General features: G+C 45.7%; 2 protein-coding genes across 3 annotated transcripts in view; both read right to left on the bottom strand.

Moving 5' to 3' along the window:
* Positions 1–2,158: 2,158 nt before the first annotated feature.
* On the bottom strand, positions 2,159–3,682 carry DARC (Duffy blood group, atypical chemokine receptor). Its single transcript, XM_006861752.1, is given in 2 exon segments — positions 2,159–3,175; positions 3,662–3,682. Coding segments are annotated over 2 exon segments (1,038 nt in total).
* Positions 3,683–7,235: 3,553 nt separating this feature from the next.
* Positions 7,236–18,859, bottom strand: part of CADM3 (cell adhesion molecule 3) — a 32,479-nt gene continuing 20,855 nt past the window's right edge. The window contains exons 2-9 of one of the 2 annotated variants that reach the window (XM_006861629.1): positions 17,436–17,576; positions 16,794–16,946; positions 15,971–16,108; positions 15,484–15,654; positions 12,181–12,271; positions 11,588–11,757; positions 8,684–8,809; positions 7,236–7,692 (exon numbers count right to left, since the gene is read on the bottom strand). In XM_006861629.1, the coding sequence (XP_006861691.1) occupies positions 7,574–7,692; positions 8,684–8,809; positions 11,588–11,757; positions 12,181–12,271; positions 15,484–15,654; positions 15,971–16,108; positions 16,794–16,946; positions 17,436–17,576 (1,109 nt within the window). In that variant the 3' untranslated portion in view covers positions 7,236–7,573. The remainder of the gene's footprint in view (positions 7,693–8,683; positions 8,810–11,587; positions 11,758–12,180; positions 12,272–15,483; positions 15,655–15,970; positions 16,109–16,793; positions 16,947–17,435; positions 17,577–18,859) is intronic. The other variant, XM_006861628.1, reaches the window with a different exon arrangement.

The following is an 18,859-nucleotide window of genomic DNA, read 5'->3' as shown; positions in this document are numbered from 1 at the left end:
GCAACATCTGTTAAGAATGAGAGTGGCCAGCAGTGGAAGGGGAATTTTGAGACGAGGCTGAAGAGGTAATAGGAGAAAGGAGAAAGTGCTAGGACCCATTCATGAAATGTGGTTGGAGATCGTAACATAATTTAGGACTGTAAATTATTTCCCTTCCCCCCCCCCCCCCCCATTTTTCCTTCTTTCCTTTTCGGAGTGTCTCCCGCGTCTCAATCGGTCTCTAGTCCCACCTTTCGATTTATGATGCACCAATCAGCAGCTTCTTTTGTTGGTTGCTAAGAAACAGGAGGTGGGGAATGTAAAGGTTTTGTCAGAGCACCCACCCAGAAAAATTCTCTTCATCTTTCTCACCCTCCTGCCTAGGATAGTCTAACTCATCTTTGTTCTTTTACGGGACTCTACTATTTATCCTCAAGCCCAAAGAGTTGAACAGGACACCTTAGGGGCAAAGCCAGGTATAGCACATCTTTGAAAAAAACCGGCAAGATTGCATCAGGAATCAGACATGATGCGAGGCGACCTCTCAAGTTTCCCCAGCCTTTGAAAAAGAAATGCATCTGTTTGTGTGTGAGAGAGACAGAGACAGCAGTCTTGGGAGAGGTTGTGGTTTTTTTAGTGGCAATAGAAGTCATTCCCTGTATGAAGCGGGACTTCCTTGTTGCCCTTACGATCATCACTTAACCTCGGTTGCATTGAGGTTCAGGAAAAACCTCAAGGGTGATGATCAAGTAGCCAGGTAATCAGGAGACTATTGGCAAAAGGGACGCACAAAATATAGGGGTGAGCATGCAGTGTAGAAGGAAAAGTTTGTGCCTTTCCAGTCTAATTTGTTTATATAAAGAGTTAGATTGAAAAAGGAATTTGGGTGATTCCAAACAGAAAAGAATGAGCCTTGGTAGCATTGTGGATTCCAAGCTGGGCATGTTTGAATCTTCCACTTGCTCTGTGGGAGAAAGATGAAGCTTTCTGCTTCCAAAATGATTTGTTGTTGTTGTTTTAAGTGCTGTCGAGTTGGTTCTGACCCATAGTGACCCTGTGTAGAGTTTCTGAGGAGAAGCTAGTGTGGCTTTGCAGTCTGGTGCATTAACCCACAGCGCCACACCAGGGCTCCAAAATGATTTACAACCTCGGAAATCCTATACAAGGGTCACTATGAGTTGGAACCGACTCTGTGGCACACAGCCACCACCACCACCAAGCAGAAAATCAGATAAAACCCCACTTCCCTTAAGTTTTTCCACTTTTCTCGACTTTTTGATCATTTCTTCCCTCTACACATCCTACACAGAAAAGATGAGGCAAAGGAATCATTTGAGTAAGAAGTGAGTCATTAAGCCTGATTCTTTATCCTGAGAGCAGGGGTGGGGGCAGCATTAAACAGAGGGTGGGAGCTGAGAGAAGTCAGGATACAGACATAGGTACATGCATTTCAAGCACTGACAGAGATACAAACACACATGAAGATATACATTATTATATGTATGCATCTAACATGAATATAGGTTCTGACAGATCAAGACAGACAGATGTGTGCATTGAACACACACACAAATACACACATGGGAATTAGGGCAATGGTGAAGAATAAGCCTTCCAAGAGAAGATGAATCCTAGGAAGTGGTTTTAGCATTGTCTTGGTACAGTCCCTGAGCTAAGTAAGTCTCCAGGATGTGTCTCTATCACCACTCAGGTCTCTATACAAGCCAACAGATATCAGGGAGATAGAAGGCAGACAGGAAGATGGGACAAGCCAGGCAGGGGAGGGGCAGTAATGCTCTGAGCTTCATCTTCATCTCTTTTTATGCTCTTCTCTCCCCAGTCTCTATCCTGATTCTACTTGTTCTACGTAGCTTCTTTTCTTTCTTTACCTGCTAAGGAACTTCTTCTAGTTTTTAAGGGTTAGTCATTACCTTGATATTCTGGTTCCCTTCCATATTCCCTTGAAGTGGCTATAACCTCACACCTCAAGAGAACATCTGTGTGCCCTGAGGAGGGTGTTTGTATCTTACTCATTTTCTCCCTGAGCCAGCTAGAGAAACAGATTCTGACAGCAAGTCTGGTGTGAAATATTTCTCTGTCCCCATTCTCCTTCCTTTCCTCCTCATCCCCAGACACAGCAAGAAACCATCCACTTCATAAAAGCAATGTACACTTTAATTCAGGTTGACAGGTGGAACAAGAGCTAGGATTTGCCTCCAAGGGTGTCCAGATGAGAAGACCACCTTGCAGTGAGGGGCAGGGAGGGCAAGGAAGTCTGGGTGGTCTGGTAGCATAACAAAGCCAGGAGCAGAGGCATAGCCACACAGTGCAAAATAGCCAGGGCTTCTGCTAGATGCAGCAGCAGGTCCAGGACCTGCTGGGCTGTACATGTTGACAAGAGTAATACTCTGGACCTCACCAAGGAGTCAAATCCCAGAACCACCCCATGAGGCCACCAAAAAATGAACCACACACACAGAACATCAACCCAGGGCCCTGATCCCCTGCCCAAAGCCTTTCTCAGCCCTTTAGCTCCCACCAAACCCAGGGGCAACAAAAAGAAGATGGCAAAACAGACTGCAGCATGTATGTACTGCAAAGTCCCCAGGCCCCTGCTGTATTTCAGAGTGCAAAGTCCTTGAGAAGTGTCACTGGCCAAAGTGATTGGCAGTACCAACAGGGAAGCCACTACCCAAAGTCCCACAGTGACCCAGAAGGTGAGGCCTGGGACCTGGCATGCATCCAGTTTGGGGCCCAGGCAGGCCCGGCACCCAATCAGCAGAGCCTGGGCAAAGGCTGAGCCATACCAGACCCAGTGGCCCAGGTAGCACAGGGTGCTATTGTGGGAGCTGCTGAGCCCTGGTGCCAGGATGGGCACCGCCACACTGAAAAGAGCACTGCCTACAGCCAACTGTATCAAGATAGGCCGGCCAGGGCAGAGATTCCAGTGGAAGAGGGGTCTAAGAAGAGCAAAAAGGACAGCCCCACTAGCTAGGATCCCCAGGATGCTGGCCACAAGGAAGAAAGGCAGTGAGGAGTCATTGAGCAAGTTGCAGGAGTGGCAGGGGGCGGCTGCTTCCAGGTTGCTGTCATTGTAGTCAAGTGAGTCTTCATAAGACTCATCCCAATCTTTCCAAATGTCTTCTCCGAAGATAATCTTACTTGAGTTCTTGTCAGCGGAGATAAAAGGATCCACCTGGAGGACACAGCCAGAGGGGCAATCAGAACATCCACTCACCCCACTGGAGAGTCTCCTGGTATCTGGGGGGAAGTTAGGCAAGAATGTGGGAAAGCTAGGGATGGGAGACCAGTGAGCTGAGAAAGTGTGCTACAGTTATGAGGGTGAAAGAGAGCAAAGTAGAGAGACTCAGGATCAAAAGAACAAGGAGCCATAGAAAAGCCAAGGAAGGGATAATGAATAGGCTGGAACAACAAGGAAAGGCCAGAGAGGGAGGATGAGGGAGCTAAAGGATAATAAAACTAAACTAAATAAAAGGATAATAACTAAAATAAGGTTAATAGTGGGGGACCAAGAGACTGGGGCAAGAAAGGAAGGGAAATAATTCTTAAATGTGAGAGACTAGGGTAAGAAGGGCCAAGAGATGAGAGAAAATAAGAGAGGTAGTAGAAAGGGAATGGGGAAAAAGAGGTAAGAGTTTGTTGGGTTGTCTCCTACACTCACCGGGTGTAGACAGTTCCCCATGGCACTTCTGGATTCAGGGCAGGCAGAGAAAAGGGCTAGGATGTACTGTCAGTGGCTGTGGCTCTAAGATAAGCAGCGAAGGACTAATGAGGACCATCAAGTTCTGGGGAGGGCTAAAGGATGGGGTGGGGCACAGGGGCATTCAGGAAGCTTTAACCCCACACCCACAGCCTGCCTAATCCTCATTCCTAAATGGGGCACTGGCCCCAGGCTTCCTGTTTTGAGGTTGGATTCTGTTGGTTGGGACCTGCAGTCAGGAAAGGAAAAAGGTGGGGACCAGAAAGTGGGTATTTTCTCAGAGGTGAAGAGAGGAGAGATTGCTGGAAGGGGAGGCTGAAAAATCAGGGGGCTTTCCAACAAGAAGGGATTCTTCAAGCATAAGGAAGGAAGAGGAGGCCAAGGGTAAAATGTGAGACAGAGATAAGAGATGTGCTAGGAAGTCAGAGTGAAAGGGTAGTTGATGACTCTCACTTCTCCATCCCCTTGAACTTGATCCAAGGAAAGGCAGAGAGTTCAAAAGCTATGTGCTTTGAGGAAGTCTCAGGAGACACTTGTGGTTGGATCCACTTGAGGCTGACAACCTGAGGGATCTGTGAAGGGGTGTGAGCTCTGTCTATCTATTTGGGTGTAAGAAGGTACATCTGTGTGTGCATGTTTGCAGCTGTGTGTTTGTGTCCTTGTGTATCAATGTGCATATCTGTGTTGGACAGGTGTCTGGATGTGTGTATGGTTATCTCTGTGTCTGGGAATGGGTGTGAGAGGAGGGAGGGCTATGTAATGAAGCTACTTCATGAAGCAATCGAGCATTTGTCTAGCCACCTATGGGTGCAGAGAACACATCTTCACTACCAACTGGAACACATGGTGTGACAAGTTAACGTAAACTCAGGACCATGGGACAGCATATTTTAAAATGGGACCATTGTTCGCAGGGTTGTATCTAGTAATATTTCTGTTGGGGGACATAAAAGCTGTGGAAACTGGGTGTTTTGGGAGGCATCTTAGTGAGATGTGCAGTTTCTTATGGGAGCCAGAGCTTCGATTTCTCACTGGCTGACAGAGAGAAAGGGCACCTACTCTTAGGAAGCCCCTTCCTCTCCCTACTGCTTCCCCGGGATTGATGCTGTTTCACTGCCCCTCTCTGCATTTTATTTTCTCAGCTGGGGAAATCTTAGCCTTGAAAATTTAGAAAGGTGAGCAATCATTTATCTAAGAAAGAAGTTCGTGGGATGTTTGTTTTTTTTTTTTTTTCCCGTGGGATGTTTTAATCCTGATTCTGCCCAAAAGCTTCAGTCCTCTGCCTAGAGGTGGGGTAGTGAATAACAATTGAGCTTGGGAGCAAAGTACTCAGACCAGGGTGCAAAATGTTATCTTAAAATATATTTCCCTTTTCTCCTGGAGCATTAGCTCAAGTTCCAGGTTCAACATGTGGAGGGTTAAAAAATGAGGTTGGGGGGAATCTGGCGAAGCTTTCCAGGTATGGTTGTCATTTCCCACACAACCTTTTTCAACCTTGCATGGCAGAGGATGGGGTCTGGGCATTCAGTTGCCCCAGCCCCAACTTCTCTCTAAGAAGTAAGAGACCAGCAAAATGGGGTTAGATAAAAGGTAGCTGAATACACTTATCTCCCTCAAGAGTTGTATTGTTTCTCACACAGAGATATCCTTGGGAGGGTGGCATGGTGAGGGACACCTCACCCCTTGAGGTACCAGGTGCAGAAGGACACCAGAGAAGCAGCTCTTTATACACGCATCCCATCAGTAGTGAGATCCACAAAAAGGAGGCAGCAAAAGGACACGGATAATCCAGATATATTGAGGGTGGCCCCTCTGAGATTAGCACAGGAGAGTTAGAAAGATTATAAAGATACACGATCCCCTCCCTGCTCCCTTTCCCACCCACCCACCCACAGACAGACACACACAGCACAACGGCCCCTCACTCCCCCGCCCCCCATACAAATATGGCTTCTGTGTAATATGGACAGAGTGGTTCAGCTCAAAGAGGAAAAGTCAATTTCCCAAAAGCGGGTGCTGGGAGCCAGGGAGCCACACAGGCCTGGGTCTCAGACTCTCTTGCTGCTATTAGAGAAGGGGCCCTGGCTTGAGTAGCGGGGTGACCTGTGGTGTCCAGGGCCCTAACCTGTGGCTGGAAGATCCACAGCAGTATTACCTGAACTGAGGGGGTGGGCAGACTTGCTGGATTACAGCTGCCCCCATTTTGCACTCCCATTGTCAGAGCAGGGAGGACATGCTGGAGGGGTGAGAGCCAAGGGGCATCCTGGGTCTGATGGGGGCAGGCTGGCTAGGACAGGGAGGGGGAGCAACCTCTTCTCCAAGGTAACCTGCTCTGGGCCAGGGAAGGAAGACAGACTATCAAAAGCAGGGGTGGAGATGAGAAGGAGACAGGATCTCTTCTAGCCCTCAACTCACTGGGTAGGGAGTCTGGGAAATTCCAGGGTCAGTGCCAGGGAGAGGCCTGGGGGTGCATAGCAAAGGCTGCGGCACTGACTCCTTGGCTCGGATACAGGAAAGTGACAAAGGGGTTGAGTGATCTGTGCTTGTGGGAGAGATGGAATGGACAACCGAGCAGCAATGCATCCTGGGATGCCTGTCTCCAAGACAGACGAACATTGGGAATGTCATGGAGTACACCAGAACAGAGCAACATCCCAGGTGAGGTACCTGACTAGGAATCCTCCACTCCCCAGCCCTCTTTCACTTGTCCCCACAACCCCACCCACCTACCTAGGACCCAGGCCCTTGTCCCTCCTTCTTAATCACTGTCACACACATACACACACACATTCACAGCCTTACACACTCAGAGTTCACATTTCTTCGTTTGGGCAGAAAACAGCTCAGTGCAGTAAAGCTCCTTTTAGTATTTTTTGTTGTTGTTATGTCTGCCTGGCTGCTCAAGGAGGAAGAGCTAAGAACTGGCTTAGGGGACAGGAAGGGGCATAGGGTGCACAGAGGAGGAGGAGGAGGAGTTTATGAGCAATGCCATGAAAGGAGTGGTTGCCGTGCAACAGTCCAGGGCTGGGGAAGACTGAGGGGCCCTGGGCAGGGAAGCAGATACGGCCCAAGCCCCAGAACAGCTCCTCTCCCATAGCTGCTGCAGGAGTGACAGCTGTGCTCTGCTCTCTCCCAAGGACAGTTCCTGGGAAAAGGGCCTGTCACCCATTCACTGTGGGGCAAGGAGTGGATGCATCACTCTCTGCCATCCTTCCACTCCCCCTCCTTGAAGGGACCTGCATCTTCTCCATGCCCAAGCTCTGAGTCCCTGCATGGCTAGCTACATACCACATCTCCATTCGCTTTCCCCTTGGTGGTGGAAGAGGAGTGCAGGGTGGTCCCTGCCTCTCTGTCCAAAACTCAAAAGAAAACCCACCTCTGGCTCCTGCTCACAACCCTCCAGCTCCTGGGGAAGTCTGGGGAAGCTGTTTCATGATAGACGATGGAGGGATGGTGAAAACCACCCCCCATACACACCAAACCAGCCTTGCTCCTTTGCCTTGCTTTACCCCTCCACCTTCATTCTCCCCCTAGCGTTCGTTCCAGCTTTTGCTTTCCTCGCCCTAGGACCCCCTGCTCCTCCAGCCTGGAGACGGATTTGATTTGGGATTGTTATAAAAATAATAATAACCCAAACGCAGAGAAGCCACGGAAAGGGCTGAGAGCAGCCCTCCCCTTCCCCCCCTCCTCCCTCCCCATTCCAAACCTAGTACAAAACCGCACCCAAAGCAGACATTCTGTACAGGGGGGTGGGTGGGCCGGGGAGCAAGCGGGAGGGGCGGCCCTGGGGTCACTCTGTACAAGTCCGGGTTGGTGATGGCCCCAGCAGTCCCCTCGGGGCTCCTGGGGGGCACAGGAAACAGGCGGGTGCCCCTAGATGAAATATTCCTTCTTGTCATCCCCGCCCGATTGCCCGCCTTCTGCGTTGATGATGGCCGTGTCGGCGTCCGGGGCGTCATCGGAGCCTTTCGCCTCATGTGTCAAGTAGGTTCCTGGATAGAGATAGAGGCTCCTCTTTTCAGAAATAGCTTCCAGACCTTCAAAGTCCATCCTGTCCACCACTCTCCTGCCCTCCTACAGCCCACACAGTGCCCATGCATCTTATCTCTTGTCTAGAGCTTTCTTTCTCCCCACCTTGTCTAATTTGCATTTTGCTTCTCATCCTTCATCCAACTACACCCGCATGAATTAATGAATCTTGCCCTTCATTAGAATCTCATCTAGAATACTGGCAACAAAGAAGTGATGTGTGAGTGTGGGTTGTGCTGCATGTGTGTATGAGAAAGTATGTGAGTGTGAGAGCACGTGCGAGTGTAAATGTGTGGATGGACGTGTGTGAATGCATTTGTGTGTAAATATGTATATGTGTGTGTTCATGAGTGTATGTGAATGTGTCTATGTTGGTGAAGGGGAAACTGCTATGTCAGCTTCATAAGCAATGCAGCTGAGATCTGGCTAGCATTGGCAGAGCCCATGTACTCCGGCTACCAGCCAGAAGTAATAACTAGAAAGTTCGAGAGGAAAGAGAGTAAGGAGAGGGTGTATAGGCTACATACAGAGGGGCAGATAAAAAGAAAGGAAAGAAAAGATGGCTATGGAGACAGGGTTGAGATCAAAGGAGAAGGAAAAGGAGGCTAAATGGATAAAAGGAAGGAAGGTGGGGGGGATGGAGATGCAGAGTTGCAGGGAGCTTTCTGGGAGACCCTAGAGGCAGAGCAGTCTGGAGCAGCAGCTGACTGAGTGGGAAGGTTGATTTCACTTGGATGATCACCAAGTGATCAGGCTTTACAGTGGGGCTGTTGGTGTTCAGTTGTTCCAAGGTTAGCGGGAATGGGGTTGACTGCATTCGTTTCTCTTTCTCAAATGTTCTCAAGAGTTGGCCAACTCTTCAAAAGTCCCTTACTGTACCCTCCTCCTTCCTGCCTGACCCTGATTGACCTCCCTACCAACTCCCAAGCTCTACTAATTCTCTTAGCCTCTGACCTTTGTGCCGGATCAAGTAGTGGCCGAGGAAGATGAGCAAGATGAGCAGCAGGAAGACAATGAAAGCCACAATCCCACCGATGATGGCGTGGTAGGTGCTGGTGGATGAGGGCACCGGACTGGGGTCTGCAGTGAGGAGGATTCACACAGTCAGGAGGTTAAGGAGAATTCTTATAGCACTGATGATAGAGTCATACACAGCAGAGAATGTAGAGTACCATTAGGGAGATGGAGCGACACCAGTCAGTAAACGGATATGCCTTATCTTACATACTGATTGCTTGCCTAGTGCCTGGAACATAATGAATGTTTAAACATGTGACATATTCATGGATAAATACATAAATCTGTTCATAACAACGCTCTAAACTGAGTTCTTACTACTGAAATTTGACTTGGGTTAAAGACCATCACTTTAATGTGTATTATGTCTTTTTCATTCTCTTCTTTCCTTTCCTTCTTTCTGTCTTTTCTTTCTTTTTTATATTTCTCAATTACCAGATCATTCCTTTTCTACTCTACATGCCCTATTACTTACCCATCTGCTCGCTATTCTGAGCTGGCTTTTCTAAGGGGCTTCTCAGCCTATTCACCTACTGCCCTGGGATCAGGCAGGGAAGCAACAGTGTAGACAAGAATGAAGCACTGTAACAAATCCTTCAAAAGAAGTTACACTGTGACCTCTTATATAGAGAACAGTACTCTGCTAGATTGGGAAGTTTAGAGTTGCAGGGGAAAAAAAATCAAAAAAATCAATCCATTAGCCTGTTCTAATTAAAGAAAGGGTTGAGGCTCCATATCATCTAAAGGTTCATAGGAAGGACAAGGGCAAAATCGCTTCCTCTCATGATGGCTGTTGTCTCATGGGTGTCTCAGCCATGAAATAAAGAGAATCAGTCCTCTATAGAAACATATACAGAGGATGGTCCTATGGCACAGACTGGTCCAGATATGTCAAAAATAGTACTACCAGCTAAAGTCAGAGTCCCAAATATCTTTAGATACTGTATCTGGATCCAGGACATAGTTCTGATGTGTCCAAATTGATACTAACTACAGTGCTTCAGTCCACAGGAGAGCTACTGTTTTTCTGGAGACACAGATTGAGTCTTGATGCCTTATTGAATCCTTATATATTTTGTGTGTCCTACCTTATGTCTCCTCAGGCTTCACTGGACTAACTTTAGTTTTTTGCCTGTCTACTATGCCTTATTTGAAAGCAAGACATTTATGCTCTGGCTCTTTATGCTTTACTTGGGAGGGAGGAAATGATGGGGCACGGCGCTTCATGACATGATGGGGTGGGTGTGGCGTTATCACCTAGAAAGCAGAGTGAGTTTACTTATGTTCTCTCACCCAGGGAGTATGAGATGAAGTCCATATTGAAAAATACATATATATATTCTGGATGGTTATTCAAAAGACTATGAAAATAGAAATTCCTTTGGAAGGCATGGTTTTCCTTGACCAGAAAGACCTCTGGAATTATCTATTCTAAGTCCTTGTCTCTAGGTAGAACTGCAGTTAATTTCATTCCAGGCTGTTGTTGTTGTTACGTGCCATCAAGTCGGTACCAACTCATAGCGACCCTATGCACAACAGAACGAAACACTGCCCGATCCTGGGCCAACCTCACTATCGTTGCCACTTTGCCACTTTGCAGGCAGATGAGGGTAAATACTAAAGATATTCCTGGAAGAAGCTGCAGCAACTTATTCTACCACCAGGTGTCAGCATAGGAAGCAAGTGAAGTCAACTAGGACTCAACTGTTTTTTGTTTTGTTTTGTTTTGTTAAACCATTCGGTGAAGGGGACCGTAGCAAGGTAACAACCACATGGAAAATTCTTCTCAAAAAAGAACTTTGAGAAGCTGTGGACATGTTTTACACTGATGATCACTGTTTGAATTGGTCTGCAGAGACTCGGAGACAGAGATCACCTTGGATGCATTGTCCTGGCTTCTGGATCCCTAGTATAACCTTGTTTCTCATGATGAGCTAGACCCACTAGGTAAGGTTGATCCCTGGAGTTGGAATTACCCATCCAGATACTCTGTTCCCAAGAACATCAGGTCTTTTAACCTTGGAAGGCCTGGATGCTTTTTATCTCCCCTCCTATTTTAAATAGTTGTGTTAGGTAAGGGAATCTTTAATGCACCTCTAATAATGTAGTTCCCTTACTTTGAGAAAAGACATCTAAGACTTTCCAGCAGGATCCCACTGCTAATGGAATCTTCAGAGAAAACAAAACAAAACAAAACAAAATCCCTCTTCCGATTCTGCATTACAGAGGTTCTGTGCTAACTTATTGCTTGCCTTGAAGCTGGATTTTGTGGACACAGTTTGAAAAGAATTTCAGACAAGGAGAATCATCAGGTCCCTCTAAAATATAAGGCATCTGAAAAAATATTCTACTTCTCATCATAATACAAGCTTGTCTCTATTTTCTGCAGGGACCCACTACAGTATGCACAAAGTCTGCAGAATAGAAGAGGACAGCAGTAGCATGCATCCCAAACCTCCTCACAGGAGAAGCAACTCTGACAACAGCTAGCTGAATAGGAAAATGTGTCTTCACCTGCACTTCAGAGGTTCTGGGTCCTCTAAAAACAGCTTTATTATTCTTGCTGTCATGTGAGTGCCGGTGTTAGCAGATGGTGCCACTTGGGCCACCACTACTGAACAAAGGCAGATGGGCATCCACCCTTCTATTGATTTTTCCTTATTACACATTCCAGAGTGGACCTAGAGCCTAATTGCTCACTGGTAAGCTGTTTCTTATTTTCCTTTCCTCTGCTCACAATCACAGTAGGGATGTTATCAGGAGGTAGACAGAAGAGAGTATAATATGGACAGAGAAGGTGAGAAGGGCAGATGCTGAGGAGGAGAACTGGGGAGGGCTCACCATTAACATTGAGAGTGTAGAAGGCCTTCTCTCTGCCCATGTTGCTAATGGCTGTGCACCCATAGGTGCCGCTGTCGCTCTTATTGAGGAAGGGGAAGATCAAGGCTCTCTCCTGCATCATCTTCAAGGGGAGAACGATGCCTTCCTTTTCCCATACATACTCCTTGGGGCTGTTAAGGCAGAGAAATTTGACATGTTCAGGAAAAAGTGAGTTGGAAGAGGGGAAAAAAGGAGGGGCAAGGGAAGTTAAGGATTTCTTACGGAGGGCTTAAAAAGTTATGGGGCATGGAAACACTGAATTACTCAGAGGCAGGAGAGGATGATCTCTTGGGGTTAATTTTGTAGAAGGGTACAATTTTTAAAATTCTTAATTTTTATCTTGTTGTAATTTGGCTCTTATGGAATTTTAAGGGTAAGCCAGGAAAGGTCCCCTCACATCTCTATGGCCTTTACAAAAGAAACAAGCAGAGAATGAGCATTGTTAGGCAGAGTTAGGGAAAATGGGAGGCTCAGACAGTACAAAGACGATCGGAGAACTTGAGTGAGCAATCTGAAGGTATGAGGTATATTAAAGCCAGGAAACATCTTCTTACACAGGGTTGCCATGACCCTCACAGTGTAGCAACAGCTTCTGGCCCTCACGAGGATGTGGAGGGTCTGGCCTAATCATCACAGTTGGTGTGTCTGTGGAGAAGGAAATGGTATCAATGCAAAACTCCCCACACAGTTTCAAAGGTCACCTGCCCTGATGTATATTTTGAAATCACCCAGTTATGCACTCTTCCTTCTCAAGTGTGTCAGTAGCCCAAGAGACTGTGCCAAAAGACCCCCTCTCTTGACCACCTGTGAGCAAAGACAGTTATTGCTACAAAATATGTGAGGAACTTCTTGTATTGCAACTTGGCAGTGATTGGATTCTAGAAGATCTTCCCTGGGTGAGTACCTCCAGGATGTTTTAACAGAGATCTGAGAAGGGGTAGAAATGGCTCATTTGTACCTAGCACATAACCAGTTGCTAAAGAGTCAATTATTTGTCATGGCAACCATGTGTATCAGTGTAGAATTGTACACCATATGGTTTTCAATAGCTGGCTTTTCAGAGTGGATTTGCTGACCTTTCTTCTAAAGCACCTCTGGGTGGATTCCACCACCCAATGTTTTGTCTTGCAGCCATGCACTTTAACTACTTGCACTACCCAAGGATACATAGATGAAAAATAATACTCATTTTTTGACAAAACCAATAAACCTGAACTTGATCACTTGTCAAACTCAGACCTGCTCAGTCCTTTCTGCTCTGTAAGGGAGCTCAACATTGGAAGCAACCCTTGAACACAAAATATCATTTTTAATGGTCAGCCCAAAAATGAAGTGAGAGTGTTGAAAGAGCAAGAGATAGGGGTCATATTTTGGCTGCAAAAAGGCACTGACACAATATAGATGGGCTCTGTGAAGGAATAATGGCATCTGCCACCGATGCCAAAGGGCTGCCTAGGAGGCTAGGTCCAGATGGCTGCTTAGAACAATACAACCAGATGCTGGTTTAGAACAACAGATAAAGAGGCTGAGCTTCCCCTAAGGATAGAGCCAACCTTAACAACCAGTTTAATGAACGTGTTTCAGTCAAATCAAACAGGACAAAGAGAAACAGGCCAGGTGAGAGAATGGGTATTCTGCAGCCCTATAACCATAGAACATCTAGCACAATGCCTGAGTGTAGCATTTGCTGACTGACTTCTGATCACAGTTGAGCCCAAAGGGGTCTCTGGAGAGTAACTGCAATGATCCATATCTAACAGTAAAGTCTTTGGGGTTCAGACAAAAGAAGGCTTTCCTTATCTCTAGTTAGGGACAAGGGCCATAGAAGGAGCCCTCAAGGCCAGGGGCTTCACACTCAGAACCAGTAGTTAGAGAAATACCTTATAACAATATAGAGCTTTGCAGTTTTAAAAAGTTCTTTCCTATAAACTGTTTCAGCCAGAGCCACAAAGAGATGAAATATTTTGGTCAAAGTAACACAGCTAGTAAGTGGCAACTCAGTGGGGTGGCTAGAATCCACATTTCCTGCCTCCAGACTTGGAGCCTACTAAATGGAAAATGATGCCATCCCAACCAAACCTACCTCATGTTACAGTCTGGGTGGTTGATTCAGTAAAGATTTCAAATAGGATCCTGGTGTGGCTCTATAGAATAAACACTGGACTTCTAATTGCAAGGTCAGTGGTTCAAACCTATCAGCTGCTCCTCAGAAACCCTACATAGGTTTACTATGAGGTGGAACCAACTCTGTGGTAGTTAACAACAACAACAACAAAGTTAGAATGTAAGCAGGCCTGGGTCTCCTATAAAATGCCCAGCCTTTGTGTTCTTTGTTCCTTGCATTCTTCTTCCTAAATAAGCTCTTTTGAAAAATTCCATTATTTCCTCAGACGAGGAGGAATGTTTCCTGTCCAATCTCAAGACAGTCTGCATAGAGAAAGGACTGTCTTGGAAGGTTAGCAGTAATGCTGGTGATACGGCCAATTCAGGTCAGAATCCAGAACAGGCATGGAGCTGGAAGGAGGGCTGGGGAAGATAGGGGAATACTTAATTAGGAAATAATGATGCCAGAGAGACTGTGTTTTCCTGTCATATTTTCCTGAATCACAGAATGCCAGACCAGGAAAGAACCTTAACATATTTATCTTTCTCATTTAGCAAATAAGAAATCAAACTCAGTGGGGTAAATTAATATTCTTAGTATCACACAGCTAGTAATAAGTGGAACACAGACTAGAAGCTCTATCTTCTGACTGCTGATTTGTTATAGACTCCTGGGTGGTGCTGTAGAATCAGCACCGGACTATGAATCAAAAGGTCAGAAGTTCAAACCCACCAACTGCTCCTTGGAAACCCTGTACAGGGTTGCTATGAGTCCAAATTGACTCTCTGGCACTTAACAGCAATGTGATTTGCAATCTAGTTGCATAACACTGGTCTAATCCAACCCCATTGCCTTTGAGTCCATTCCAATTTATGGCCTAGTAAAGGGGTTGGTAATCTTGGCCCATGGGCTAACTCACACAGGCCAAATCCTAACGACTGCGTGTTTTTGTAAATAAAGTTTTTTGAACACAGACATCCTCATTTGTTTACATATTATGTATAGCTACTTCTGCATAACAACAGAAGAGTAAATTAGTTGAGACAGAGACCACATATATGTCCCTCAACACCTAAAATAATTACTATTTGGCCCTTTATTAAAAAAAAGTTTACCAACCCCTACTGGTAACCTGGGTGGCTCAAGTAGTTTGTAATCGGTTTATAACTAAAATGTTGGCAGTTCATAATTGACCCAGAGGCTTTGCAGAAGAAAAGACCTGGTGATCTGCTTCCATAAAGAAAATAGGGAAGAAAACCCTGAGGAGCAGTTCTACTCTGTCATACACAAGGTTGTCATGTTAGTTGCTATTTGACAGCAGCTAATGAGTGAGTCCTGGTGTGGTACTGCAGGTTAATGCACTGGACTGCAAGGTCTGTTTGAACTACAAAGTTGGCGGTTCAAGCTCACCAGCCACTCCTCGGAAACCTTATACAGGATCACTGTGGGTTGGAACTGACTCACTAGCACTTAGCAACAACAAAATGAGTGAGTGGAGTCTTGGTGTGGTGTTGTAGGATAAGCACTAGACTGCTAATCACTAGGTCAGTAGTTAAAAACCCACTAGCTGTTCCATACAGGGTCACTATGAGTTGGAACTGACTTGATAACACTTTAACAACAAGTGGCAAGTGGTGACTAGTCCTACCATCTCGTCTCTTGACTCTTGCACATTGCTTCCTGCTTGCACTTTCCCTAGTCCCACTTCCCATCTCATTTCTGATCCCTGTTCTAGGCCCAGCCCATAACATACATAAAACTTCGATGCGTTGAGAAGTGGATCTGTCGACTCCCTGTAGAGATTCATGGTTCACAGAGCACACAATGTTTGCCCCATCATCCTCCCGGGTAACCTGGAAGGCCACTGAGCTGCTCACAGTGAAGGTTTTACCATTGGGATCTTCCTGGGCTCGAGTCGGTTCTCCTAGAGTGCAGAAACAGACACATCGATTTACAAATATAGACACGAAGTGAGTTCTAACACACAAATATAGTGTGGGCCACACAGTAGACATACAGATGGTGAGTCTCAACTTAGACTAACTTAGAAAGTTGTGAAATAGATATGTACACACAGAAAAAATGTAAGCCCTAACACACACATATAAGTGTTCACAAAATATCTTCCATCCCCCCTTTTTCCTTGTAGACCATGCTTTTTATGCACCTACATAGACACAGACTCTCCCTCCCACGCACACCCCAACTCTTTCTGTCATCCAATGATAGGAGATACTCACCATTCAGCTCTTTGTCACCCTTCTTCCAGCTGAGCTTCGCTGCAGGTTTACTTCCAGAAGACTGACAGGTTAGAACAGTTTGATCTTTTTCCCGTAATGGTGATTTATAGCCAGAGATTATGGGCTTCTGTGGGATTCCTGTCATGGATAGGGAATGGCCAGAATAGGAAGAAGAGGCATCTGATGTCACACCTCAGCTCTCCCTGCCGAGTTGGTCTCTCTGGTGGCCAAGATACCTGAGTCCTATTTTAGTTCTGATAGATAGGAGAAAACTAGAGAAATCATTTCTCTCTTTGCATCTCCTCCCTGAGGGCCAGGAGCAAAGACCTGGAGAAGGTATGGTAGTAGGGAGATAGGCCATACCTAAGACATGTGACATTTCCTAAAACCACACAGCATAACTGGGCAGTCACAGAAATAGTGGGAGACTCAGGAGAGCAAAAAATGAAATTGAAATATAAGGTGGAGATGAGCACATCTAAGCAAGTAGAAATTAGAAGTTCATAGTGTGTGTGCATCTAATTTTTCCTTCATGATAATCTTGGGAGGTAGGCAGAATAGACATAACCATCCCTGTTTTATAAGTTAGAAAATTTAGGCCCAACGACAATAAGAAATTTGACCCAGATCAAATAGCAAGTGGAGGAGGTAGAGTTAGAACCCAGTGTCCTTTGCATTTTATCCCATTGCAAGAGAAATACAGACTGAACTTAGGTAACATGCTTAGAGGCTTGCCTGGCTCCAGGCTGCTTCAGGGGCCAGCCTAGAGAGGCTTGTTTGCAAAGAAGCATGCTGTGGAGACACTGGGGTTTGGGAGCCTCACCGAGCACAGTGACGAGAGACTTGGCAGTTCGCACGGGCATGGTGAAGATTGAGCAGGTGTACTCGCCCTCATCTGCCAAAGCCACATTGCTGATGCTGATGGTGAGCTCATGGGGAGTAGAGCGAACCAACTGAATCCGGTTATCTCGGAGGGCTGGGGGAAAGTGGAAGAATTAAAAGCTGTTCCTTCACGGACACTTTTCATGTTTGTCATCCATTGCTAGCCCTGCTTCTTTGGGAAAAAAATGGTAAGTGTGGTAGGCAAACAAACTGCTCCTGAGGTGAAGCAATCTTTAGGTTATTCAGTAGCTTCCCTTGACCAGTGGACCAGTAGCCTAACAGGCATTGAGAAAACTTGGTTGGATTTCTGAATGCAGTCTTCCTTGTGAGATACCTGGGTGAACACGGACCTCAGCCTGGCATGTTAGGACTCCTTTGGAATGAAGTCTCTTCAAGACCCTATATGACCATACAAAGCCAAGGTCAAATCTGTAATTGGTTTCTCTAGAACCAGATGAGGAGCCCATGGCTGGTACATCACTGTTTCCAAGCCTATGGGCTATGGGGACAGTACCCTCAGGATCCAAAGTTCCCTTCTCCAGCCCATGGTTCCTAAGGAGACAGATAACTCAAGAGACACTACCTCTCTTCTCCCCGAAGTAGAGAGTCTGCTGGGCAGGGTTGGACCACTGTAGAGACGAGTCCTCATGATCTTTCACTTGGCACTGGAGCTTCACAGTGCCACCAGCCACCACTGTTTCATCAGATGTCCAGGGCTGACTGTCTGCAGGAGTAGAGTAGGGTCAGTTTTCTGAGGAACCGCTTGCCCCTCCACCCATTTCTGAGCCAATATCCACCTCATCTAATGCATAACATCCAAGGCCCAGGCTTCACAGGGGAAGGACTACAAGTGGTGGGAAGTGGCAGGGGAAATAGACCCTATTTCCTTTTGCTTTGAATACACAGGAAAACAGATGATTTGTTGAATGTTTTCTGAATGAACTGACAAGGTCATAAACAGTTAGAGTAATAAAGATCTCCCAACCCAATATGCGTATAATCCTCTATATGTGATTTTTTTTTTTTTCTGATACAGTTCTACCATTAAACCTTGGAAGCACACATACACGTTTGTCATTTTACATTTTTCCTTCCTGTCACCACCTGCATATAAGAACAAGAACAGGAGAAATAGTGTGACTAATAATTCTGAACATCAAAATGGGGAAAAGACCAAGTCCTTGCATTGTACATTCATTTAGACAATAGGTAGCTGATAAAACTGTAAAACAAAGAAACAAATAAATAAAACCAAAACATTTTGACACAGAATTTCCATTTTCTCTAATAATAAACTTCCTTTCAATCACCAACTCCCTTCACATATTCCTTTTAGTATTAGCACTACCCATATCCCAACACACAAACCCAAATCAGAATGCTGGTATTACTTTAAAGGGTAAAAGGATCAAGATTTTTCCCTTCAGTGTGAAGAAAATATATTTCCCAATCTCTCTTTCTTTAGTCAAGTAAAACAAACCAACAAAACCAACAAAGGTCTAATAAGGTATTTGATGAATCCCAAACATGCTTCTAGTCAGGCCTCCTTGGAGCTCCTCAGGCTCCCTAGCACTGGTTTCCTCCAGTTTAGTTTAGTGTTCTTCACTACATGAACTCCTGTTTCCTATTATTGATTCCCTAGACTTCTGAACAGACTTGATGCGACCCAACAGCACTGACCTTCACAGGAAAATAAATCGAAAATAAACACCACCTTCCAGCTCTGATTTTGAAAAATCCACAAATTTTGTTTTTTGCAGAGCTAATTTCGTTTATCTCTGAATAGGAAACCAAGAAACTTACTTTCTACGTTCCCCAGATTGAACACTTCAAAACAATCCCCATAATCCTACGGCACTGACCTTACCTCTGCCCTGTCTGTTTATTCTGTTCCTTCTTGTTCACTGGAACTCCATTTCCAAGAACTAGACAATGAGAGCTCCTAGCAGAAAAGAGGTCCTGAAGAGTGAACGTAACATGTGCTTGAGTTTATACCAAGCATCACTG

The sequence above is a fragment of the Chrysochloris asiatica genome, unplaced genomic scaffold, assembly GCF_000296735.1.
Source record: "Chrysochloris asiatica unplaced genomic scaffold, ChrAsi1.0 scaffold00042, whole genome shotgun sequence".
In the NCBI taxonomy this organism is placed as follows: Eukaryota; Metazoa; Chordata; class Mammalia; order Afrosoricida; family Chrysochloridae; genus Chrysochloris; species Chrysochloris asiatica.
Note: the sequence above shows the minus strand (reverse complement) of the source record. Positions and strands in the feature narration are given on the sequence as shown.